The 25,654-nt window shown below is 45.2% G+C and overlaps 1 protein-coding gene and 1 long non-coding RNA gene across 8 annotated transcripts in view; one reads left to right on the top strand and one right to left on the bottom strand.

The window, feature by feature from the left end:
• LASP1 (LIM and SH3 protein 1) overlaps positions 1 to 15,401 on the bottom strand; it is a 66,748-nt gene extending 51,347 nt beyond the window's left edge. The window contains exons 1-3 of one of the 6 annotated variants that reach the window (XM_053259248.1): positions 14,261 to 14,364; positions 13,442 to 13,466; positions 3,378 to 3,472 (exon numbers count right to left, since the gene is read on the bottom strand). In XM_053259248.1, coding sequence (XP_053115223.1) covers positions 3,378 to 3,433 — 56 coding nt within the window. In that variant the 5' untranslated portion in view covers positions 3,434 to 3,472; positions 13,442 to 13,466; positions 14,261 to 14,364. Of the gene's footprint in view, positions 1 to 3,377; positions 3,473 to 13,441; positions 14,079 to 14,260; positions 14,365 to 14,733 lie in introns of those variants that run through there. The other 5 variants (XM_053259243.1, XM_053259242.1, XM_053259247.1 and 2 more) reach the window with 5 other exon arrangements.
• Positions 14,582 to 20,950, top strand: LOC128328953 (uncharacterized). 2 transcript variants are annotated; one of them, XR_008309466.1, is made up of 3 exons: positions 14,582 to 14,803; positions 17,084 to 17,159; positions 20,819 to 20,950. It is a non-coding gene; the product is annotated as an uncharacterized LOC128328953 (long non-coding RNA). The 2 variants fall into 2 exon arrangements; XR_008309465.1 differs by having other exon boundaries at positions 14,582 to 14,817.
• Positions 20,951 to 25,654: the final 4,704 nt, after the last annotated feature.

Genomic DNA, 25,654 nt, shown 5'->3' with positions numbered 1-25,654 from the left:
GTCCGACCTATCAACTTTGTAATGCCTAGACCAATATGAACCAAATTGGGTACAATTGTAGGGACACATAGGGACACCTCAATGGTGTAGTTTGTGATGATATCATCCACCCCAATTCAAGATGGCGGATATGTAAACATCCAAGGCACAAGTGGGCTAACTTGTAAACCGCCTGATTTGAACTAAATTTGCTACAGCTGAAGGGACACATAGGGACACCTCAACGGCATAGTTTGTGATGTAATCCACTCTTATTCAAGATGGTGGACACGTGAGCATTTGAGGCACAAGTGGGCTAACTAGTGGACCAAATTTGGTGCAGTTGTAACGACTGACACAAAAGGACACCTAAAGGCATAGTTTGTGGTGATGTCATCTAACCCAATTCAAGATGGAGGACATGTGAACGTTTAAGGCTGAAGTGGCTAACTTGCGAAGATGGTAAATTATCAATTAAGATTATAGTAAAAGGAAAATAGATTAGTTCTTACCAAAGCAACTTGTTTTACTTGCAATTTTACTTGCAATTATTATTAAAAGTCAGAAAAGCTTGCCCATCTACTGTGAATCACCAGATATCTGCCGGTAGATCCCAATCTACCTTCTGCCTGGCCCAGCACTGCACTCATGCTCTAAAATGGGCTACTTCATTCACCAGCCTAGATCAACACAACTGACGGAAGGGACTAACAAGCAAGCCCTTAAGATCCCAGAGCAAACATGCTGCATTCACCCCACCCTCACTGGTGCAACACAGGAAAATCTCAGAGGGCACAAACAGCAAAGGCTTCCACTGGAAAACTATGTTCAGATTACCATATGGCATCAAGACAACAGAGATGAAGCCCAGCCTTCTCCTTACTGCTCACACAGAGAAATTAGCTTGTAGCTTGGCAGGAAGCCAGAACATGGACAGAGGAAAGCCTGTGTTAAGCATGTTTGCAAAAGCAAGCTCACTCCTGCCAGCATAAACGTGGCCTTTCTTACTCCCTACTCCACAGACTGCAATAGGACATTCATTGTGCAATTCCAGTTTTTGTTGTTGAGGCTATTTAGAAAGGAAGGCCTTGTGAGCAACACTAGGAATTCATGGTATAAGATTTTGGAAAGGTAGTGGCAATCCCCACTACCAAAATGAACATATATTTTGGGGGAGGGGGCAATTGACTTAAGCTGTTCAATTTACACACTTTCATTTTAAAATCTGGTATCTGAGGCTCTGCAGAATTCTACATTTTTGGCAAACAACAAGGTTTCTGGAAAGAACATGGGGTTAAGGAAACATGAACATAGGCTAAAGGAAGGGCAACTCCAAATCTAGAGTTTTTCCATAGGCACTACATGCATATTTTCAATTATGTCCCCATGCACGACAGTTAGAATTAAGGCTGCCACCTAATTAAAGAAACCTTAGCTTGTTAATCATACAGACTTTAAGAGATAAGCATCTGAAAAAACCCTATATACAAACAACAGTCCTGAGCAGCACACTTGTTCAGCTTATGCATACACGTACGTATCAGGAGGTAGCACTCCCTCTCATGAGTGAGAAAGAGAAAAGGGCAAATGCCTGTTCTAGGATAGCACCTACCAGCTGTGTTTTTCATAAATACATTTTTAAAAACTTTCCAGTTCTTCTACTTGATCAAGAGAACATTCTAAAAACCCAAAACACTTTTCTATCAGATACTGCAGACCTAATTAGAAGCATTTTTAAAATCCTATTTTCTATTACACAGAGATAGTAAACAAACCTTGCTCTTTAAAAAAAAAAAAAGCTAATGAATGTTTTATGCCAAATTCTGTGTGTGTAAAATTGGGTACAGGAAAATATTCCTTGGGTACCTCTGAAACCTCTCCTGTAGTTCTATCCCATGTGTAGGCACTTAATTCTTTTTTATTCAAGGCAACCCCTGCTGCTTTTTACTCATTTATATCCCGCTCTTCCTTCAAGGAGCCCAGAGTGGTGTACATGGTTATGTTTATCCTCACAACAACCCTGTGAGGTAGGATAGGCTGAGAGATACATGACTGGCCATGTATCAACCAGTGTGTTTCAGGGCTGAACGGGGACTTGAACTCAAGTCTTCCTGGTCTTAGTCCGACACTAACCACTATACCATACTGGCTCTCTAGGCTCTATCTTCCCCTTCACCAGCACTCAGGTTCTTTTCCAAATGAATAAAAATGGAGTCTGCACTATTGCCCAACTTTGTTACAGAGAAATGAGACTGAACAGACAATCCAAATTTGATGGTGAGGAGAAACAGTGGAAGTATAGTACTCACGGCAGTGCAGGAGGGAGGATACTAAGCAACCATTCCAGCTACTAGTAAACTGTGACAGTTTCCAGCACTGTTCCCTCTAAGATGCGTGCGTACGCACCAAATTCCAGGCCCCTGCACAGCAGGCACACAGTCTCTGTTACGCCCGCCACTGCTGCCCAACAGCCTGGCACCCCGTTTCCCCACCTCCCTGACTGAGAAACATTGCCTAGCTTTCCCCCTCTCCCTGGCCAGGTCGCTGCTGCACCTTCTCCTACCAGGGTCTCTTCCTCCTTCAGTTCCGGCTGCACATCTCTTGTGAGATGCGCAACAGAGCAGCCAGAGGACAGGAAGGAGGAGGATGGGAGGCGGCAGTGCCCCTGTTGGGTCCCCCAGGCAGGGGGGGAAAGGGTTAGAAAATTTTTACACACCATGCTTCACAATACTCATTAACTGGTGTGTGTGTGTGTGTGTTTGTGAGAGAGAGAGGGAGAGAGTGAGTTATGTGCACACACGGCGTTGATGCTGTCACCCAGGACAAAACTCTTTCCACACACTAATTATAAAAATTGGAGGGAACACTGGTTACCAGCCAAGGAAGGCATCCTGACCACACAAATGACATCCACACATATGCAGAGGCCATGTGTGCGCCGGCTGGCTGCCGTAGTGCTGCTCTGTTGGTACACGTAAAGTAGCAATGTGAGTACCAAACCATTTCTGCTGGTACTCATTTGAGAACTGGATCTGAAAAATTATGTAAACCCCTGAGTATTTTTAAGGGGGTCATCTTGAATTCAGAGGCATCTTGGATTTGGGTAAATACAGTATCACCCATTTAAGTTTATACTATATACATTCTGGAACAGAAAACATATCACTTTGTTGTTTGCCATTAACTCCATATTCAAAAGCAGAGAAATTCTATTCTCAGTGACAGACTACTTTGGAAGGATATCAATGGACCAAACAGGTATTAGTCCAGCTTCTCCCTCACATCTCTTCTCTGCTGAGGAAGTCCAACAACTCAATCACACTAACGCCTGCAAAATGCTTTTCACATCAAGCTCTACAAAATGAGAAGGCAAAATGGTGAGAGTATGAGCAACTTACGCATTGCAGTATGGCTTCTTCTCATAGCCCTTGTAGTTTTTCATGTTGAGGGTCATCTTGCAGACATCGCAGTGGAAACATGCTTTATGCCAGAACTGAGAAGGAAGAGGAAATTGTTAATGCAAAACGTTTCTAGTGAGCAACTTCTTTGAATCGAAGGACATTATCCTCAATACTTGTCAAGTGTCTAGAACTGAGATATTTAGAATTCTGTAGAGGAATCATTTCTGGAGAATTCACAGCACCCTCTAATGAATCCCTTCTGAAGGCCTTTTTAAACATATGCTCAATACAAGGTGATTTTCTATTGCAGTTGCGCAACCCCAAACACACTGTGTTTAAAGTGAGAACAGGGAACACATTCCTTTGTATTGAACCAGTGACATTTTTTTAAATAAAGCATTACCAGCTCATACAGTTTTGTCAACTCTAATAGAGCTGTGTTGTATTGGCACACACTGGCTGACATCCAGACCATTTCCTGTGCACAGTGGGGGAGGGGCCCATTTTTGCCACTCTCCCCTTCCTGCTGCAGATGCCTTGGCCTCCTGAAAATGTGTCTCTGAGGGTTGTGGGACCCTATCTGTAGGAGGCACAGGCAGTTGCAGTGAGAAGTGGAGATTGGCAAGAGATCGCCCCTTCCCATTGCGCACACAGAACATTTTTCAGCATGTGCAATGTTACTCTGAGTGTCAGCTACTGAGGCTTAAATAAATATTTGCCACACATTCCCCTCTAAAACAGGAACTTGTCTTATGTGGCTTTAGCAGAAGCCCTGAGGAAGATAGTCCTTTACAGTAACTTTGAAACCAACCCAGGCTTCCCACTTTGGAAGTCAGCTAGCTCATCCTGCAAAACTGATGCAGAAGCAGCCCTGCTTCCCAGATGTACCTCTAAAGGGAATGTATCATATCTGATGTGAGGGCTCATAACACAAGAGCTCCACACTGGCAACAGGTAGCACTGGGTTGGCAACTGACAGCTATTGCAAAATGGATCTCCACAACTGTATGTCTAACTGGGGATCTCCTGCAGCTAAGCAGCATGCTTGCCTGCCTGCAAGATTCTGGATTTTGTGGGCAAGGGCAGAAGAGAGCCAAATATCTCCACTAATTCCTCTACATTCTATAAATCCATCCTAATTTCCTCTAACCTCTACATCTTGAACGCATAATTATTTAGTCATGTCATGCAAGCTAAACAAGCTAACATGAGGTCAAGCCTTTGTCCTAAATGCACTCTAAATTCCATAGATGGTTTGGGGGATTTTGAGACTTATTCAGCACTGACAGCAGGAGGAAAGTGGGACATCATGGAAGATAATGCATATATTAAGGTGCAAGACAAAAGCTACATGGCAAAAGTATATATTCAAATGTTTTTAAAAGTCTGATGCATTTTTACAAAGTGTTTTGATAATTTTAAATAGAAAATAGGTAAGCATTTGCCAACACTAAAAAAAAAAATCTTCACTGAAAAACCAGATACTAGGAGGAAAAAACTAGAACATCTTATTTCAACGTGACAGCAAAAACGTTTGAGGGGACAGTGTCCATCAGCAATTCCCCCCTCCACAATGGGAAAATTAGTGATAAGACTAAATGTGCAATACAATTCATTAACTATGGAACTCCCTAGAGATCCCTGGCACACCAGCTACAATGAGTCAAAAGTCACTGCCACCATCTGGGCTTCCAACAACACCACCAGATCAAGGAGCATCTCCAAGTTGCAAACCTGCAACTTCAGGGAGACTAACTTCATACCAGGCCAGGTGCAGGCCAGGCACTTAATCCAAGATCAACCGATTCCCTAACAGCAGTTCCCTCTTATCTGAATTAAGGTTCAGTTTTTTTTTCCCCACATCCAGTGAGGACCCCTTTGGGGACAGGTCCCATCAAGTGACCTGCATTTTCCTCCATCAAGTGCAAAGTTTATAACCTTTCAAACAAGGTTATCATGCAGCATATGCCACACTTAAGTTTAATGGTCAAGAGCTGAAGCTAGGTTTTCTACTCTCCTGGGACACACTTATTAAGGATACTTCACAACTGCCACTGAAGCCAATTCATCCAATCGAAATTCTGGTGTTAATAGTACCACACCCAGTATTTAAACAAAGTCACAGCCCAACATGGACGAGCATGTAATGATGCAATATTGGGAGGTTACCTCACTTTGATTGCCCAGAGCAACAAGTTTGCACCTTCACCTATGGCTGAAAGCCAAATTCCTCTGAAGAAGTTTATTTCTGTAATTCTTGAACTCAACAGGCCCCTCTGGTTTCCATCAGGCAAAACCTGTTCTCCATTCTACCTGAGCTGTAACCAACTTCATCCCCTCTCTCTCATGCACATGAGATTCCATTTCAAACTTAGGTCTTTCAGGCTCATGTTTATTTAAATATACTTTAAAAGTCCATGGCAATCTGGAGCAAGGGTCATTCAAAAAGAAAAAAGCCTGTCAAAACTTTTGGATTTTACAAACTCCCCCTCAAATTGGTGACTTTTGGTTAATTAAATGAATAACACAGGCAAAAACTCCATAGCTAATTCTCTCTGCAGATACTTTTTTTGCAGTCCATTGCAAAAATCTAGATATTAAGGCAACAAGTCTTCCACCACCAAGAGTGTGCAGGGCTGTCTAAAGCCTCAAATAGCTCTTCAAAACCACAAGCTTCCCACCTTCCATATGTGCACAGACTCCAGGATGTCTTAACTGCATCTGAAACACACGCAAATACAATGCCTGTGCAATTCTGATGCTGCCTAAGACAAGAAACCACTCCTCCCTCAAGTTATTAATAGTTAACAGCAAAACAGCATGCCACCAAATATGCACTGGTGAATAGCCACATAGCTATTATTTTAAAGAAGCCCTTTATGGCACTATTCTTCAAGTCTAGAACTAATACAGTCTAGCAGGCCTGTGCAGTTGAAATCTGTCAGCAACTCCAATACTTGCTACCCTCCATCCTCATGGCATATGGAGGTGGATGCTGTGAGGGGAGACCTGGGAACTTTATCTCCTCTTAGCACCTTCCCCATGGCATCCCCCTGAGCATCTCCACGTGCCTTCCTAGCATCCTGTGTGCGTCTTCCTGGCCTCGCCACACAACTACTAAATCCAATACAAAGGTGTCCCCCACACGCCAGGAATAGCAACTACTGTCTGGCACTGGAAACATCCACCTCCACGTGGCATGGGGAGGAGGGAGGAGCGTGTGTTGGAGATTCTAACAGATCTCAACTCCACAGGCCCACAGTTTAAGCCAGGGCTGCACAACTTTGGTCCTCCAGCTGTTGTTGGACTACATCTCCCATCATCTCCAGCCACAGTAATCAGGAATGATGGAAGTTGTAGTCCAACATCTGCAAAGAGGGCCTAAGTTGTGCAGTTTAAGCCATGTTCATGTGAACATTTGCTTCAGTTTAACAAACTTGTTTTACGTTCCCAACACTTTTGAAACCCTAAGTAGTTCTGAAAACAATTCAGAAACTATTAAGTAGAAAGTGAGGAGGGGCCGAGAGTACATACTTTTACTCCTGAACTATTCCTCTATGTGAGAACTGTGTTTTTGTACCAAAAGTGCTTCTGGCCATCACAGAAAATGTGGGCATTTCACTGTAGAAAGCAGAACCAATAAGTATCTCCACATTATTGACACAGACATAGCCTCCTATCATACCCAATTTCCCTAATGCTGCTCATGTGAATGTAGCTGTAATAATGATAAACCCAAAGAATGACACAAATATAAGCTATAGAATACAACAGTCACACAATAGTTTAGTATAGTGGTTAATGTATGGAAATATGTCCTAAATGAATCAGAACTCAAGTTCAGGCTGGGAAATCACTATCGTTCACACTCAGTTTTCCATCTGCAAGACTGGAACTAATCGACCTCACATGGAGCAAGGGAAGAAATATTATGGTAAACAAAGTAAAGATTGTCACCATTGATTTTGCTTGACCAGCTTCTGATGGCTGAACACAAGTATTGTAAAATGGCAGTCTATTTTGGATCCCAAGATATAGTTTCTACAAAACTATCAACCATCATTATACTCAACACAGACTATTTAAAAGGTTCGGGTTTTATTGGAATATGAAGGTTAAGCTTTAAAAAACTGTTATAGTGTAAATGCATGCATAAAGCAATACAATCAGAAGTCACAAATTTCCCCAATTCAACACTTATTTAAACTTAGCAATTATAATCAGAATTAAATCATCCAAATCACAGAATACTCATGTGTAAAACCAGAAGCTGGAAGTGCATGAGATCATCATGAGATATTTTATCTGGAGAACTGATAGTAGTAGTCACTTGAATACTAAGGAGAACAGTTATATTCAATTTTGTCATCATCATTGTCCAGTTAGCTCCATATATGGTTTTACTGTATGGAACTGAGGCTTCACTTTTTATTAATGCTATTACTATAACATCAGCCTGACAATGTAGTACTCATCCTACATTACTGCTCTGACCCATGTTAGAATAAGTAGCGGATATAGTCATGAAGTTGAGAGCTGATCAAAGACGCCTTTAAGACTGATCCCAATGCTTAGGCTAAGTTCAAACATAGTTCTATCAGCATATGCGGAACTTACACATAACCAGGTTCCATGTTAATCTTGACAATGAAGTGAACCACAGCATTTATGGTGGTGAAGAATCTCACTTAGGAACTCTGGACAGATGCCTTCCTGCTCTCTCAACTATCCCAAATCATGGGTTCATAGAAACATAGGAAACTGCCATACACCAAGACAGACCATTGGTCCATCTAGTTCAGTATTGTCACTGCCACTGACTGGCAACGGCTTCTCCAAGGTTGCAGGCAGGAGTCTCTCTCTAGGGAGGTGCACAGATGTGCACATGCGCAGGTGTGTTGCATACTTCTGGTAAAGGGGGCAATGGGGCAGCAGGGTGGTACGCTGCTGCCCCGATGGACTTTAAGAAAATGGAGCGCCAGTGGGGGGGAAAGCCGAGGGAGGGGTAAGTGCACCCTCCCCCACCCTTAAAGATACACAGCCCCCACCTTCGAACCGCTCCTGCCCGGTTCTGTGCACATCCTAAAGTCTCTCTCAGCCCTAACTTGGAGATGCCAGCGGAGGGAACTTGAAACCTTCTGCATGCAAGCATTCAGGTGCTCTTCCCAGAGCAGCCCCATTCCTTAAGGGAAATATCTTATAGCACAGCACTGACATGTAGTCTCCCATTCAAATGCAACCAGGGCAGTCTCTGCTTAGCAAAGGGGACAATTCATGCTTGCTAACATAAGCAGAAGGTTGCTGGTTTGAACCCCTGCTGGCAGCAGCGATATAGGAAGATGCTGAAAGGCATCATCTCATACTATGTGGGAGGAGGCAATGGTAAACCCCTCTTGTATTCTACCAAAGAAAACCACAGAGCTCTGTGGGTGCCAGGAGTCGAAATCGACTTGACGGCACACTTTACCTTTAACACAAGACCAGCTCTCCTCCCTGTTCAATTCGAATTGATAATTAACATCAGAACAGCTTGCTGTGAATTGAACTAGACCAAGATGTCTACATTGTCAAAAATATACCCCTTCATTACATTCAATAAGAGGGTTTGCACTTTCTACTGTACATCAGGAAACTCAGCTGAATCCTCAGCAAGACTGAATCACTGGATTAAGAGAGACTCTCGTCACTTTCTCAGCTAGGCACAAGTACCTACCTACAATTATTAGCCAAAGCTTGTGACAACAGAGTTCTCCCCTACCCACCAAATAAGATACATATAGGGCTGGTTCTCATAATTATTCCGATCTCTGGTAAACAAAAATCTGGGATCCCGGCAGTGCATGTGCTTCTGCAGAGTGTGTCATGTGAACACAGGATTTTTTCCACTAATCACCATTTAACTGAGATTGGCAAGCCAACAGATTACCAGATCTTGGCTGGTCGCAGCACAAACTGGGGATTGCCAGAAAAATCCTGAGTTAACATGACACGCTCCAGGGGAGCACATGCACCGCCAGAATCTCAGTGGTGTTTTTTTAAATCTGACATCAGTGTAATTGAGGGAACTGGCCAATAGTATGCAGGGCAGAACAAACCCAGATAATCTGTCATCTAAGCACCTTAAGTTTTCTAAATGTTTTTTAGCCTAAAGTGTGTTTGGGGCAAGGGAAGAAAACATAATCCTGATGGATATGCAAACATACCATATCACACACATTATGCAGTGTACAAACCATATATCACAGCACCTCCAGATCAGTATTCTGGTTCAAACTCTCTCTTTAAAGCCACAACCCTTCTTTTACTGGAACATCCATATCTTTAGAAGAATAAGAAAAGGAATACATTGCCACTGCTCCACTGACACTGTGTGGGGAGAGGGTGCTTTGAATTCAGAATCTAGTGTTCAGACATCTGAATTGTTCAGCTGTCTCTTCATTTTATAAATTTCCTTTTTGGAAACAGCCCTGCACAGTAGCAAAGGAGAAAGCAGCAATGAAAATTTCATTGGAGCAATGAAGTAAATACACTATTCTGGTTGTGACAAAACATAAGCAAACAAAAATTTAGACTCCCTTAAATCAGGAGTACTACACATAGAATTTTTAAAGCTTGTTAAGCCAGAACAAGTAACAGCAGCAAAAGGAAAAACCAAAGCTTTAAAAAATAGACAAAAACCAATATTGAAGTTTTAAGACTGCAGATCAATTTGAAGGGAGGAGACAGGGCAGGGGGACTAATGTAAAGCAGACGACAGCTAGTTCGTTCTCAAGCTATCTGTGTAACTACAGGGGGAAAGCTGGGAAAACTCTTTGTTAATCACTTCATCAGAAGCAAGTTTTAGAACACTGAGCTAAACAAATCCACAATATATTTGTGCTGCATTTTAAACAGTGTTCCAAACCAGCAGCCGACAACGTGGCTCAAAACCTCCTGTCTTTTAACCTCAGCAGTCAAATATGGATTGCATCCAACACATTCAGCTGTTTCATGCACTGCTCCCTCCAAGATGAGTGCGTGTGCACACACAAAATGTCAGCCCCCTGCACAGCAGTTTCTGACAGGTATGCAGTCCTGCCACGCTGCTGATCCTGTCACCGCTACCCAACTGCCTGCCAAGGTCCTGGATTCCCCCTCTCTCCGGCCGGGCCACCGCCTCCCCCCGCCCCAGGCTAGGCCTCCTCCAGCTCCAGCTGCAGGTCTAATCTGAAGTCTTTTGGAAAACTCAAACCGAGTCTCATCCAAAGTCCCCTCTTACAAGACTTCCATTGAGATCTGCAGATGGAGCCAGAGGAGGACAGTGGTGGTGGAGGCAGAGGATGCAGTGGCGGCTCCCACAGCCACCTCAGCTCCATGGTGTGGCCTCTGCGAGGAGGGAAAAGGCAAGATTCTGCCATTGTAAGTGGCATAATGTCAAGGGGCCGGTGGTTTGTGCGCCACACATTTTATTCCTTCCTGGCTTGTGTATGTTAGCATTTGGGGGGGGGGCACGACGCTGCTGTGCGTTGGCTTGAGCAGCCAGCAGCGTCCCCAGACCCTGTCCGCAGTAACTGTTCAGGGTTTACCAGGAAATGGGGTATCTTCTGAGTCCTACGTTTATAATGCACTAAAACACCTCAACTTCTTGGAAGTGGCTTCACAAATTGCTAAAGTGAGCATTAAACATTTCCCCCTTCCCCACCAAAAAATTATGCACTTGCTTCATCACAGGAAACTCATTTTAAAAGCCCTTTAAATGCTGGATTGTCTTTAAATCCTAATAAATTGGGGTAGCTCTGTATGTTCAGAAATAATTCTGCAAATAAGACAAAATTCAATCCTGCACACTTGCACTGAGAAGATTCAAAGTTCACCTCCCTGATTAGCTTTCCAAAAAAAAAAAAAAGGTGGAGGGAGCAACAGGAGGAGTAAGTGCACCCTTCCCCGCTCTTAAAGCGGCACCTCCGCTGCCGTCAAACAGGTTCAGAGGCCCATAAAGGGCCTCCAAACCGGTTCCATGCACATCCCTACTGTGTAGACAATACTGAGCTAGGTGAATCAATGGTCTAACTCAATACATGGCAGCTTCCTATGTTTATCTATCTTTAAATTTCTGATGTTATTACTTGCCTTGAAGGTTCGAATCAGCTCCAAACAATGGAACAAATCGTATAAATTAATCTATAGTTAAGGTCCTTTGGAAAGCAGTTAGTTTGGCTAATCTAAAGCATGTGTTCGCACCAACCTCCAGGATATTTGGAAGGAAATGAGAAGTCTAGTGCATGACTATCAAAATATAGGGGCAACTAACACTCAGGCAAACAACTCCTGCCTGCAACCCTGCTGCCCCATCCCCTCTTCATTCCAGAAGTGATTAGAAGTAGTGTGCGTGCGTACACGGGCACGTGCGCGCACACACCGCACTGACTGACATGCGCACACAGAGCACACTACTTCCGGTCACTTCTGGACCAAAGAGGGGACGGGGCAGCAGGGAGGTACACCCCGCCAGTCCAGTTTTCAAGGAAGCGCCAGTGGGGGAAATGTGGTGGGGTGGTGGTAAGTGCACCCTCCCCCATCCTTAAAGGTGTCCTCGCCCCCACGTTCAAACCAGTTTGAACGTGGGGTTCCGAACCTGTTTGGCATTCTAGGAATAGTATTGGAGAGTTTGATTTGCCTTAGCAGTCACCATTCGGGGGGCGAGGGGGAGATTAGAAGGGTGCCAGATCTGGGGCTTTTATTTTAGAAAAAAGGTGACTAAGGGGAGACATGATAGAGGTCTATAAAATTATGCATGGTGTGGGGAGAGAGAACCTTTTCTCCCTCTCTCATACTAGAACCAGGGGTCATCCCATAAAACTGATTGGCATGAAATTTAGGACAGACAAAAAGAAACATTTCCACCCACACAGAACATAATTAATCTATGGAATTATATGCCACAGGATGTTGTGATGGCCGCTAGCTTGAATGGCTTTAACAGGGGCTTAGACAAATTCATGGAGGACAGGTCTACATCTATAAATGGCTACTTGTCTTGATGGCTACCTCCAGGCTCAGAGGCAGGAGACCTCTAAATACCAACTGCAGTGGAGCAACAGAAGGAAAGAGGGCATACCTTTATCTCTTTCCTACTAGCTTCCCAGAGGCCTGCTTCCCAGAGGCTTTATCTCTTTCCTGCTAGCTTCCCAGAGGGCCACTGTGGGAAACAGGTTGTTGGACTAGATGCGCCTGATCCAGCAGAGTGGTCCTTATATCAAACCCAAGTGCACAAATCTCCTCCTGCCATTTGCTCTGTTGATAGCAAATGTTCATTGCCTTCAATCTCCTTTCTCATTTCTGTTCCCCAAGGACAGACATTTTTCTAAAATGCACAGGGTTGGGATTCAAGTCATCAGCTGATTCCAAGTTACTCCCTGCTCTTTCTGTCATGCGTGCGTGTAGTGGTTAGAGTGCTGGACTAGGACCGGGGAGACCTGAGTTCAAATCCCCATTCAGCCATGATACTTGCTGGGTGACTCCGGGCCAGTTACTTCTCGCTCAACCCAACCTACTTCACAGGCAGGGGCGGAGCCACAATTGGGCCAACGGGTTCAAAGAACTCAGGCCATGCCCAATTAGGGACCATGCCTTGCAGCCCCAACACCCCCCCCCATGTCTGACATCAGACGCGGGGGTGCAGGTTTAGCTCCTGAGCAGCAGCCGCGCGGCACCTTCGGGAGCTAAACTAAGGCTGGTGCTGCGAACGCAGTGCCAGCCTAAGTAGCTCCTGAAGGGGCTGTGCAACCCCTTCAGGAGTTAAAAGGCTGGTGCTGCGAAAGCAGCGCCAGCCTTAGTTTAGCTCCCAAAGGGGCCACATGGCCCCTTTGGGAGTTAAACTCCAAATCCCGAACGGAGCCTCAAGGCTCTGTTCAGGAGCAGACCATACCCCCCCACGACCAACGTCAGATGCGGGGGTATGGCTAGCCCCCGCACCTGACATCAGACACAGGGGGTGGGGTCAACGGGGCCGCAGCCGCACACAGGCCACTGGCGGTCAGGTTCCACCAACGTTCACAGGGTTGTTGTGAGGAGAGACTTACCTATATAGAACACCGCTCTGGGCTCCTTGGAGGAAGAGCGGGATATAAATGTAAATAAATAAATAATTCTTTCAGGAATCTTATGTACCAAAACTTTGAGCTAGTTACTCACACATGCCCCTTACTATCCTCAAAACCACACATTAACCCATTACCTCAAGCTTCCTAAACATGGCCACTTCAGGTAGAACAGCACTGCCACCACAGACTAGCTGTCTTCCCCTCTCCCTCTTCACACTGCCTTCCCTAGAAGTCTCCCACCAAACTGCATTCCTCACTGTGCTCTCCATGACAGCTCAGATGTGAACACATCCGCGACACACTCTGGCCTATTCCTCCCCATTTCCCACCAACATCACACTCCTTGCCATCCTCTTACCCCACAGGAGATGTGCCCCACCCTTGATTCTCTTTTCCTCCCATGCACCTTCGACCCTGCCTCCTTGGCACTGCTTGTACCCTAGGCGCACCCACCAAAACCACACCGTCTTCTCTTCAGGGCCAACTATGAAACTGTCATTCACGCCCAAAGCCTGCCTTGCCGCCCCCCGCCCCATCTTTCAAAACAACTGCTCTTTCCGGGTTCCTTTACAGACAGCTGTTACCAAACGCTCCAGCCTTCTCCCCAGCCTCTCCTCTCACGGATCTGCCCCAGCCCCACGCCCTGCCCTCCCCCCGTCCCCATTGACTCCCCCTTCTCAGCAACCCCTCCCCACCCCCTTTGCATTCAGCCTCCCCCTCCTCCCTCCCCGTTGTGCTGCCAACACATTCTCCCCCTTTCTCCAGCCGCCTTGGGCTCTCCTTCCGGCAAAGCCTCACTTCGGAGCCTGCATTCCTCTCCTGCCACCTCGGCCGCCTTTCGCAGGAAGTCTCTCCTCCGCGTCGCGCCACTCCCGCCTTCACCGCACACACACACACACAGAGCTACGCACCCCCCCCCCCACCGCGCGCACACACACACGCCCGCCCCCCCCCGCACACCCCTACCTTTCCTACAAAAGCCCCTCTCCCCCCCCGCCTTTTGCCCCGACAACCAGCAAACACCCCCCCCCCTTCTGTCTTAAGCCTGCCCGCTTTCACACACTCCCAGTCCCCACTACTTCCCACCACCACCACCCCCAACCACCACGGCCCCCCCCCCACCAGCACGCCTTCCGTTCCACCCCGTCAGCCCCACAGGCCCGCCACGCTCCCTCGCCCAACGGTTCTCCTCGCGGCGGCGGTGGCCGCCGCCTCTGCTGCTGCTTCCCCCCCACACACACACACACTCCCCCGTCACGGACGGCACCCACCTTGTCGAGACAGTTCACCTTCTCGGTCGGGTAGACGATCTTGCTGCAGCGGGCGCAGCTGGGGTTCATGGTAGCCGCAGCGGGGTGCGCGCGTGTGTATGTGTGAGCGGCGGGAAGAGCCGGAGGAAGAGAGTCCCGGGAGTTGGCCCTTGCCTGATGCCTAGAAAACTGCCGCCCGCGGGGCTGTGTAGAGCGAGCGGAGGGAGGGAGGGAGCAGGGAGGAAGGAAGCCGCCCAGGCAACGGCTGGAAACGACTGTGAGGAAAGGGGCGCGGCGAGCAACACGCCGCTCTGGGCCTCCTCGCCCGCCTCCGCCCTCCTCTCTTCCTCGTTTGCGCGCGCTCGCGGAGCGGGAGGGGGGGGATGCCGGGCGGGGCTGGGGCGCGTGCGTGCCCTGAAGCAACAGCACGGCAGACAGAGAAGGGGGGGGGGGCGCGCGAGAGAGAGCGAGCTTAGAGGCGGGGTAGAAGGGGAATTCGGAAAGCTGGAAGTCTGACGAGGCGCTACACAGTCTCCGTCGTGTGGGGTTCCCCTCCTCCCTCTTTTTCCCTAGCAGGGGCTTCCGGTTCCCATATGCGAGGCAAGAGTGGTTAAAAGGCAACTGGAGAGCTGTCTGTGTGTGAATGTGCGGGCGGGCGCGCTTCATCCACGCATTCATTCAGGCAGTCAAAGGCTTCCTTTTCGCAACAGACTGCTTTGAAATAATCATGCCCTCGAATTCCAAAGACTAGACAAAGATGTCCCCCCACCACCGCTCCGACAGGGGTGTTTGGTTGTTTTGTTTGTTTTCTTTCCTGCCCCCTCCGCAGAACTCCTTTGCTGTTAACAGATTCCTGATCTCCAGAAATTCAACAGATGCATGGAAACATAGTGATGGGAAATGCTTCACCAGTTGAATTTAGCTGTAGATTTTAAAAGGCGCTGGCTCCCTTTTTGTTGCAGTGCTTTGAAAGCATCATCATCATCATCTATATGGAGCTGTCCACCTACATGGCGCCTTTCAAAGAGTCCCTACAGGTCTCTTTGAAACGGACAGGTCCTTACATCGCGTGGCTTGCAATCTAAGAATGGACACACGAGAGACAGCACAGGAAGGGGAGTGAAATGGAGGGGAGGTTAAAAAGCGGGGCGGGGGTGGGGAGAGAATTTGCAGTTGCTTCATTTATGTGTACTTATGCCTATCCTGGCCTCTACACTAAATAGCAGAAAGGGGAGGGGAAATGAGGCAGAACTCTGCCTGTCAAAGGCAGCATGACAGGCGGAAATGCAAACAGTGAAGCAGTTTGGCTGCCATGGAGATACAGCAATGGGAAAGGTTGTGCCTTTCAAATTTCTGCCTGCTGTACAGCTTTCTGGAGGCAAAGGCGGTTTCCTCCATCAGTCTAAAGCCAATGTGTTTATAAGACCAAAACACATTCCAATTAACTCCCCAATGGACCCTTACTCCTTCACATGCAAAACAGACAAGGTCTTACAGCTGCATATAAGGCGGCATTTCACAGAGCCAGACCATTGGTTTATCTAGCCCAGTATTGTTTACACTAGCTGACAGTGGCTCTCCAAGGTTTCAGATAAGAGACTTTTTTTCAGCTCTGCTACCTGATATCCATTTTCCTAGTGATACCAGGGACTGAACCTGGGACTTTCTGCCTGCAAAGCATGATGTGCTCTACCACTGAGCTCCAGGCCCTTGCCTACTCAACAATCTCTTTCATTTTCTGGCCAAGTATACACTTCTCCAAGAACACACTGGCTGTTCCTTCTAACTGTCCAATTCAAATATCTTTTCCCAGTTGCTTTCGCAAACCATGTAATTTGGATAGAGATAGACTAATGTCTGTGTAAAATTCTACCAGTTGGAGAACATAACTTGGACTGAGAAAAAGCAGGGAGACTAGGTTTCAAAAAGGCTTGTTCTTTATAGCTTCCACTTATAAACAAGAAAGAATTAAAATAATACACTGTACGCTAGCTTTTGTTTCACTGCTGTCTTCTTCCTAACCGTCTCCTCCAAAAGCCCAGCTTCTGTTTTATTTATTTTTTTAACCACAGAGTTCTATTCCAACAGTCCATAAGGAAGAAAGCAGGCTTCTCTAGTGAGCTAAAGAACTTGGCGGGAGGGAGCGGTGTTCGGGACAGAATTATGTCAAAGCATTTCAATTAAAGGGAGGGAGCTTGTAACCCTTGCCCTGCTCTGTTCTATCTGAATGCTTGCATTGATGCCTATGCACTTCCACTGCTTTTGCTCTGGGTGCAGAGGGTTTTAAATCAAGGAACTGAAGGTGAGGCCTGTATGGAAGTTTAAAGCTTCTTTTTAAAAAAGTTTCAAATAACATAAATATCTCTTTCAGTTCTAGGGAACCATGCACCAAGCAAAAAGGAAGCACCAGGACACTGGGGAAGAGGAAGCAGCATATAATTTCTGTGGTGAGAACCAGCAAGGCTAAAGTGGGTAGAATTAGCAAACCCTTCTCTCATTCACCCATATTTCTAGAAAGTGGCATGGCTGTAGTAGGTTCCCTGAAAGGTCAGCAGTGGAGGGAAAGCACTCTGCATATGCCGAGAAGCACATGTGCCTTGGGTTTGAGGGAACTCCCAGCATGGCATTATCATGTCTTTCTGGGATTTGGCAGCCACCCTAGTGATCATTCAGGTGGCTTCCTTGCGGAGGCATCTGGAACTCCTCTTCACTCTGTGGTTCATTATAACAACGGGTAGTTGTGGGTAAAACACTTGCCCATGTAAGTAAGCATTCTCTGCAAGCCCTGCCATGTAAAAACACCACAACAGCTGACTCACTCGTGTGTGGAATTAGTGCACCAGCCTGCACACTGATTGCTGATGTGCTAACTCAAGAGACAGATGGAATTATATGGTAAGCGTATGAATACATGACAAGGTGCGTGTGGAACTCTTACACAGGTAAATGCATTACCTGTGATAGCCACCACATCTGTTCTACCTCTGGAGAGTGAGTGTAGGGGTTTTCAAATGTGGGTCCCTAGATATTGTTACACTACAACTCCCATCATCCCCAACCACAAGGATGGGCATTGTAGTCTGACTGACAATGTCTGGGAATCCACATTTGAAAACCCTGGGATAATGTGTGGGTGGGGGGCTTAATCCAGCTGCTCCACCACACCTGTGGCATTTCTTGGAACTGTAGCCCTTCTGTGCTAGGACTGAAGAAGTCTCCAAAAGTTGAATTTAACAATAATAACATTTAAAAGGGGGAAGTGGAGATGTGATTAATCTGTATAGTCAGGCTAAAAATGTCATGCCCTGGCACAAATGACCTGGCTTTTCTTTCTTTCACACATCAAGGCTGAGGAAGAGTGTGACTTCAAAACTTGTAACTTGCTGGTCCAAAAACACTTGTAACAGATTATTAAATACTACTAAGCCTAAGATAAGGTTTTCCATCTCTCTGATGATGGTTGTGGGGATGAGGCTGTAGCTCAGTGGCAGAGCATCTGCTTTGTATACAAAAGGTCCCAGGTTCAATCCCTGGAAGACTTCTGCCTGAAACCTTGTAGAGCTACTAGCAGAGCTAAACAGACCAATGGTCTGATTTAGTACAAGGCAACTACCTATGTGCTACTAAAGACCAAACTGGGTGTGACATGGGACGGGAGTCTATGGTTGGACCCCTCAGTGCCTTTTGCCTTGGTTATAAGTGGCCAGGAGACAATGTGGATTGGAGCCATAGTGCTGGGTGGATGGGGTTTAACTCTCTCTTCCTACACTGTTTCTCCCCTGCCTTCAGTGCTGTGCATTAGCTGCGTAGATGTGGAGGGTTAGAAAGTGAGATACCTGTACCTGGCTTTTTCTCTCTTGGGGTGTGTGTGTGTGTGTGTGTGTTGGAAAGGGCGAGATTTCCATCAGGGAAATGGTGCAGAGGGGAAGGAGTTTGTTTGTTTGTTTTTTAAATTCCCAACCTTTTGGCTCCAATCCAAATCTGTTGCCTTGCTGCTGCTTTTAACCAATAAAAAGAGGTTGGGAGAACTAATCACATGTTTCCCAAGTCATTGTTAATTTGGTCATAATAAAGTATGGCTTGGAGAGATAAGCAAGAGAAAATGAAAGAAAAATGTCTTTGTCTTTTCTCTTTTTAATTTCTTTTAACAGCCAGATGATAGGTATTTTGTTTTGTGTTCTGTCCACACGCCTTCCTGATCCTGACCCTTCTACCCTCTGACATTTGGCTATCCCACTCCCACGTTTTCTATGCAAGCTTCCCATTTCAAAAATTCCATCCCCCTGAGGAAAAATAGCAAAATCTTCCAACCAGTCCAACAGTTCAGCCTTCTAGTTCTTTAAGTGTGTGTGTGTGTGTGTGTGTGTGTGTGTGTGTGTGTGTCAGTGTCAGGGGAAACATTGCATTTTCCCATTTGAAATGAAATGTAGAGCAGACAAAGCTGACACCCTGTTTAAAGCTTGCATTGTAGAGGCCAGCCCAATTGCAAGATATGTTAGATGACAGGACTGAGGCTGTCACTTGGGGTCTTATGCCATGGGAGGACCATCCCTCTCTCTCATCTGTAAGCAGCTTTCTTTCTCCTTCCTTTATTTACACTGGCACAGACCACCCAACAGTGGGCAGTTCCCTTCATCTCCCTTTTTTGTAATACAGGAAATAGATAGAAATAGTATATAAACAGCAGGGCTGTTCACACTATCCTTGACAAGGTCAGAGGAGTGCCCAGTCAGGGTAAAAGAGCCGTGCATGCTCCTGATTAGCGTTAGTGTGAATTCAAAGATCAAGGTAGGAAGAGGGGAGAGTGATTGTGTGGGATCCAGGAGCTGAGTAGAAGTGGCATGGCCAACCCACATTCCATTTTATCCAGGGTGGACAAAAAGTCATCCTAGCCAGCTACCCATGATCTCTCTCTCCTCCTACCACCTTTGGTCTTTGACTTCACATGACCACTGATCGGGAGCATGCATGGCTCTCCTATCCGGGCTGGGTGCTCCTTCATCCCTGTTTAGGGTTGTGTGAACAGCCCTAATGTGAACAGCATAGACAGCGTCTTTGTATAAAGGTGTTCCCTATTTATCAATGTTTCCTATCTAACAATACTCTCCTGTGTAGGGATCAAGAACCTGAGTCGAAACAGTGCTGCTTCATACATTTATAAAGGCCTGGTTCATTCCAATCTAGGTTTTATGTGGGTTACTGACATTAGCATGATTGTGTGAACCCATGCCAAGGTGGTTTATGGCCCAAGATGAATCTGAGATTCCTGCCTTGGTGTAAATTCACCCAATCACGCCAATGTTGGTAACGATTGTGTGAACCATGCCAATTAGTTACATGTGCTTCTTCTTCCTCACTTCTGTTTTAACAAGGGAAGTGCAACTCAGATATTTTACCTGCAATAAATTCCATAAACCACATTCTCATGGCTCTGGAATTCAGGGGGAATCTCTGCATTCCAATCCACTTTAGTAGGTGAGGAGGAATGGATCTAAAACGCACCTCAGAAGTTAGTCCCTGTGTGGGACCCTGAAGAATAATTTCTTTAAAGATCCTTCAGATAATTGGTTGAAGACTGGATCCAGCTTGTTTTAAAACTACTAAACAAACAACTCAATCAATAAATGTTCCTAGAGTAACTGATGCCATTAGCAAATGTTGGACATTAGCACCCTCTGGTGTTATCCCCTAGTAGTGTGAAAATATAGGATTTACTCATGCATCCCCTCCCTTCTTTTCTGTGAAACATCCTGAACACACTGGCAGACATCTGGTCTAAGTGACTCAATATCACTACTCAGGAGTTACTCAAAATATCTACTTAATTTCAGTAGGATTATTCCAGAGTATTGCAGTCTGGATGTCAGCCACTGTCTGGGTATTTCCAGACAGAGGCCTTTTCATGCAAGCTTCTTTGGACTTTTGTTATGAACTGCATGGGGAGTCATGGCTGAGGGCCTATACCTCGCAGTTCTTGCACAAGCTCATCCTGCTTTTCTGCACCAGAGGCAGAACACTGGGGAACACTAGGAAATTGAGTTCCTCTCCTGTCCCTCTCACTGAAGTTTAATGTTCTTAATTTAATTTTGTTATTGTTTTGTTTAAGACATTTCAAGCTTACTGAACTTCTGCAGCATTCCTCATCACCACCACTTCTGTCAAGACTCCTGTGGAATAAACTGTGATTTGAATGTCAGTGTCTCCTTGTTTTCTGAATAAATAACTTCCTTAAATTGTACTGAATTGTCCCTCATCCCTCCTGCCCAGTCCAAAATAACTTGGCTGCAATCCTATGCATGCTTTCCTGGGGAAATTTTGAACTTTGTGGGATTTAGTTCTGAGTAAGTATACATCTTTTCTTCTGTTGAGACCACAATTTCCTCCTCTTTATTTTTAATGTTTAATTGCTGCTCTTACACTATTTGAATTTCTAGAGGGTACGTGATACAGTGCAAATATTTTTTATTATCTGACAATTTTTAAAAAGCATTTGAAAACCGACCTCTTCAGCCATCTCTTCACTTTTTCAGTTTTTAAAACTTTTAGATTTTAATCTGTGTTTGGTTTTAAATTATCGACATTGTTTTAAGTTTTTGTGTATGTTTTTAACTTGTTTTTATGTTATTGTTAACTGCCCAAAGATGAAAGTTTGTGGCGGTGTACAAATCTGATAAATAAAATAAATAATAAGATATATATATATAAAAAATTACATACATATACACACATATATACATATAGTTGCTTGGGCCTCACTCACTGGGGCTATTCATATGACTGTGCACATTAATGGGTGGGAGGGACACCAGGGTTCAACCTACCTTCCCCCAGACAATCACTCTGAGCAGCGGTGAGCAAGCCGCACACCCACATGACCGGCACTGCTGAGAGCAGAAGCCAAATCTCGTCCCGGTTTCCAAGAATCCCACAGCGTGCTGAGTGCAGTGCACTGGGGGATTCCCCCAGGGAACACAGACTCTAAGCAAGCAGCATTGCATTGACACGCGATCCCAAGAGATGGGTTAAGGATGTGTTTGCTAAGAGCCAGGCTTCACGCTGGGTTTAGTGCCTCAGCACCGCTGGGATCTATGCAGATCCCTGCAGTTCTCACATGAGAACAGCCTCACTGACTGAGTTACCAACTAACATGAAACTCCCAGACCAAACCATGAAAGACAGAAACATGCCATTTTCACAGGTAGGTTCCAGACCTCGCCCAGACTACCAGAACAATGAGTTTTGTTTTGTTACAGTTGCTGAATTCTGTGCAAAAATGTCTACGTGGGTCATGAGTGTCTTGCTTCAAACAACAAGCACAAACAATCCAACGTCGCTTACTGCAACAGAGCTGCCATAGGATGCTGAGGAATTAGAACTATGTACAACACCAAACCAAATAGGCAAAAGAGCATCCATCAGGAAGGAAACTGGGCTGTTCTGTCAAGCAGCTTCAGCAGAGTGAAGCAGCACAAATGTACAATTCTCCTAACCCAGACATCACTGGATCACATAGCGATCAGGACCATATATGGTTTATGTATCCCTTTCTGCTTTGTTGTGAGTCTGTCAAAGCAGCAATAATTATGCTTAGCTGGTTATTTCCTATTTCCCCAACATAATTTTTAAAAGGACAGATCTTTGGCCTCCCCTGAACACAAGAACTCAGAATAGAGGGACTTTCTGCTTTATAAGCACAATCACCAGTTAGACTGTACACCATTAGCAGGATTCAAATAAACAAGGAAGTAGACCATATCACTTCAACAGAAGAGCAGGGCAGGATAGGATGAGGCATACAGATAAACAACAGATAAGGACTTGGGTTTTGGCACTGGGCTCACTGAATGAAATAGCTTATTTAATTTCTACCCCACATTTCTGTAGAGATATTCAAGGAGGCTTCCAGCAAAGTAAAACACATTAGAAAATGCAAAACATAAAACACACTGAAGTTTTACACTGAAAGGAGGAGAGCTGGTCTTGTGGTAGCAAGTATTAATTGTCCCCTTTGCTAAGCTGGTTGAGTTGGAATGGGAGACTACGTGTGAGCACTGTAAGGCCCAAGGGTGTAAGAGCACAGAGGACCACTGGAAGAACTAAAGTTACAGGTAAGCAACGTGTTGATATTCCCCTTAGGGGATGGGGCCGCTCTGGGAAGAATACTTGCATGCAGAAGGTTCCAAGTTCCTTCCCGGCATCTCCAAGATAGGGCTGAGAGATACTCCTGCCTGCAGTCTTGAAGAAGTTGCTGCCAGACTGTGTAGACAATACTGAGCTAGACAGACCAATGGTCTGACTCAGTATATGGCAGCTGCTTATGTTCCTAGTAATGGTGTTAGAAGTTAATTCTAAAGCATTGCTCTTAGCACCACAGTAACCTCTTCTGGCCACTAGAGGCATAATGAGCACACTTTGTTACTCGTGGGGGTTCTGTTTCTTGCCTACAACCACGAGTAATGAAACCACGAGTAACAAGTCATTGCAACTATGGGAATTGTGGGGTTAGGTTCCTACACGGGGGTGGGGAGATTAAAAAATGGCCCCCAAACCCCAGTGAAAATAATGCAAAATTAGTATTGTACCATGCTCCATTAAACTCCATGTGCCCAGTAATGCCCCCTGTCAATTTAGCCAATTTAAGTCCGCTCTCCTGCAGAACCCTCCCAGGCTCTACACATGCATTGTGTGTACAGCCTCATGGGTTTATTCAAGGAAAAGCTGACTCTTGTCTAGATTAAAGGTTTAGAAACGATAGATGGACTTATATACTAACATATGTTGATTATTTGATTATTTGTTGTCAAAACAGAAAATAAATTGATGAAACTGTAAAGCATTTAAACAAACAAATAGAAGTAAAGCAACTGGGGAACATTTCCTATTACCTTGGAATACAAAGAGAAAGAGAACAAGATGGAGGTTATCTTCTTCATCAGAAATAAAAGATAAAAGATTTTTTAGAATGTCTGGGTCTCACGAGCCACCTAATGGCTTGACTACCAAGCCTGAGGTTGCTGGTTCAAATCCCCACTGGTATGTTTCCCAGACTAAAGGAAACACCTATATTGGGCAGCAGCGATGTAGGAAGATGCTGAAAGGGATCGTCTCATACTGCGCAGGAAGAGGCAGTGGCAAACCCCTCCTGTATTCTACCAAAGACAACCACAGGGCTTTGTGGTCACCAGGAGTCAACACCAACTTGACGGCACACTTTACCTTTACCTGGGTCTCACAGATGCCAGGAGGTCAGCACTCCAATGGAAGTTAACTTCTTGAAGCAAAACGCAAACAACGAGCTTCATCCAGACAATGGGCAATATAGGAAAGTAATTGAGAAACTTTTATATCTCACCATAGTAACAAGACTAGACATTGATTAAACTGTGGGAATTCTAAGCAGGAAAGTGAGTACACCCACAAAAAAATGACTGGATTGCAGTTAAAAGCCTGGGTAGGTACCTTAAAGGTACAGCTGATCCAAAACAAAGATTGCCAGCAAACAGTAATCCTAGACTAGTAGATTATGTGGATGCAGACTGGGCAGAAGACAGAACATATCGTAAATCCACAATCCACATATCGTAAATCCACAATCCTGTTCTTTTATAAAGGTGGAGCGATTAGTTGGTGCAATCAAAAGCAAAATACTGATGTTCTTTCCTCTACGGGAGTGGAATATGTGTCAGCCACTCAGGCATGGATACACACATTGTTGCAAGACTTTGGTGCTGACAAACTGAAACCAACTGAATTGTTTGGGGAGAATCAAAGTTGTATTTCGCTTTCACATATGGAGAAGACAACATCCAGAATAAAGCATATTGACACAAAATACCATTGTGTACGTGACGTACAAGTAAAGGGTCTAATAGCCCCTGCTAACTGAGCAAAAAGACACCTGTTAAAGAGGTGATTCTCTTATATTTAGCATGGGGAGAGCAACTGGCCCATCCACCCCCAGCACAGCATCCCTCCAGTGGCTGTCACTGGTGTTTACTTTATGTTTCTTTTTAGATTGTGAGCCCTTTGGGGTCGGGGGACCATCTTATTTATGTGTTTGTTTTTTCTATGTAAACCACTTGGAGAACTTTGGTTGAAGAGCCGTATATAAATATCCGTAGTAGTAGTAGTGGAGTTGAAATATTGCCCCACGGAGAAGATATTAGCAGATGTACTCACAAAGCCATTGACAAGATATTATTTTCTTGCATTGCGAGAGATGATGGGAGTTGATCGGTGCTCAAGCAATGAGAAGGAGTATAGAAAAGAGAATTCTAAAGCATTGCTCTTAGCACCGCAGTAACCCCTTCTGGCCACAAGAGGCATGAAGAGTTATGTTAATAGGTCTCTCTTGGTCAGTTAGAACTGTTCAGTTGTTGTTGAAGCCTAGTGCCTGTTTGGGTATATTGTTCAATGTCTCTCTCAGTATGTGATGTTTAGTTTCTTAATAAATATTTGTTTTTTTACTCAACCTACTATCTCCAAATAATTTATTGGGCTGAACTTCTTTACCACCAGAGCATGCTCTCCTGTGTGAGGGCTTTAATGTTTCTTTCTCCTCAAACCCCTTAACAAATGGTTCATTGAAAGGCTGTTAATTTAGTCTATTTAGCTCAGTATTGTGCAGTGACCGTTGGTAGATCTCCAGAGTTTCAGACTGGAAATTCCCCAGGCACATCTATGCTTCTGCTTTTTAGCCTGCTTCCCTTCAGGAGATGCAGCAACTGTGGGTCAAGGCAACTGTGGGTCTCGCACCTGTCTGTAGTTCAAAGAGTATTCTAATGCTGTAGTTCAAAGAGTATTCTTAGTGTGGTGTAGTGTTTAGAGTGCTGGACTAGGACCGAGGAGACCCGAGTTCAAATCCTCATTCAGCCATGAGACTTGCTGGGTGACTCTGGGCCAGTCACTTCTTGCTCAGCCTAACCTACTTCACAGGGTTGGC

The sequence above is a fragment of the Hemicordylus capensis genome, chromosome 6 (assembly GCF_027244095.1).
Source record: "Hemicordylus capensis ecotype Gifberg chromosome 6, rHemCap1.1.pri, whole genome shotgun sequence".
NCBI classification, from domain to species: domain Eukaryota; kingdom Metazoa; phylum Chordata; class Lepidosauria; order Squamata; family Cordylidae; genus Hemicordylus; species Hemicordylus capensis.
Note: the sequence above shows the minus strand (reverse complement) of the source record. Positions and strands in the feature narration are given on the sequence as shown.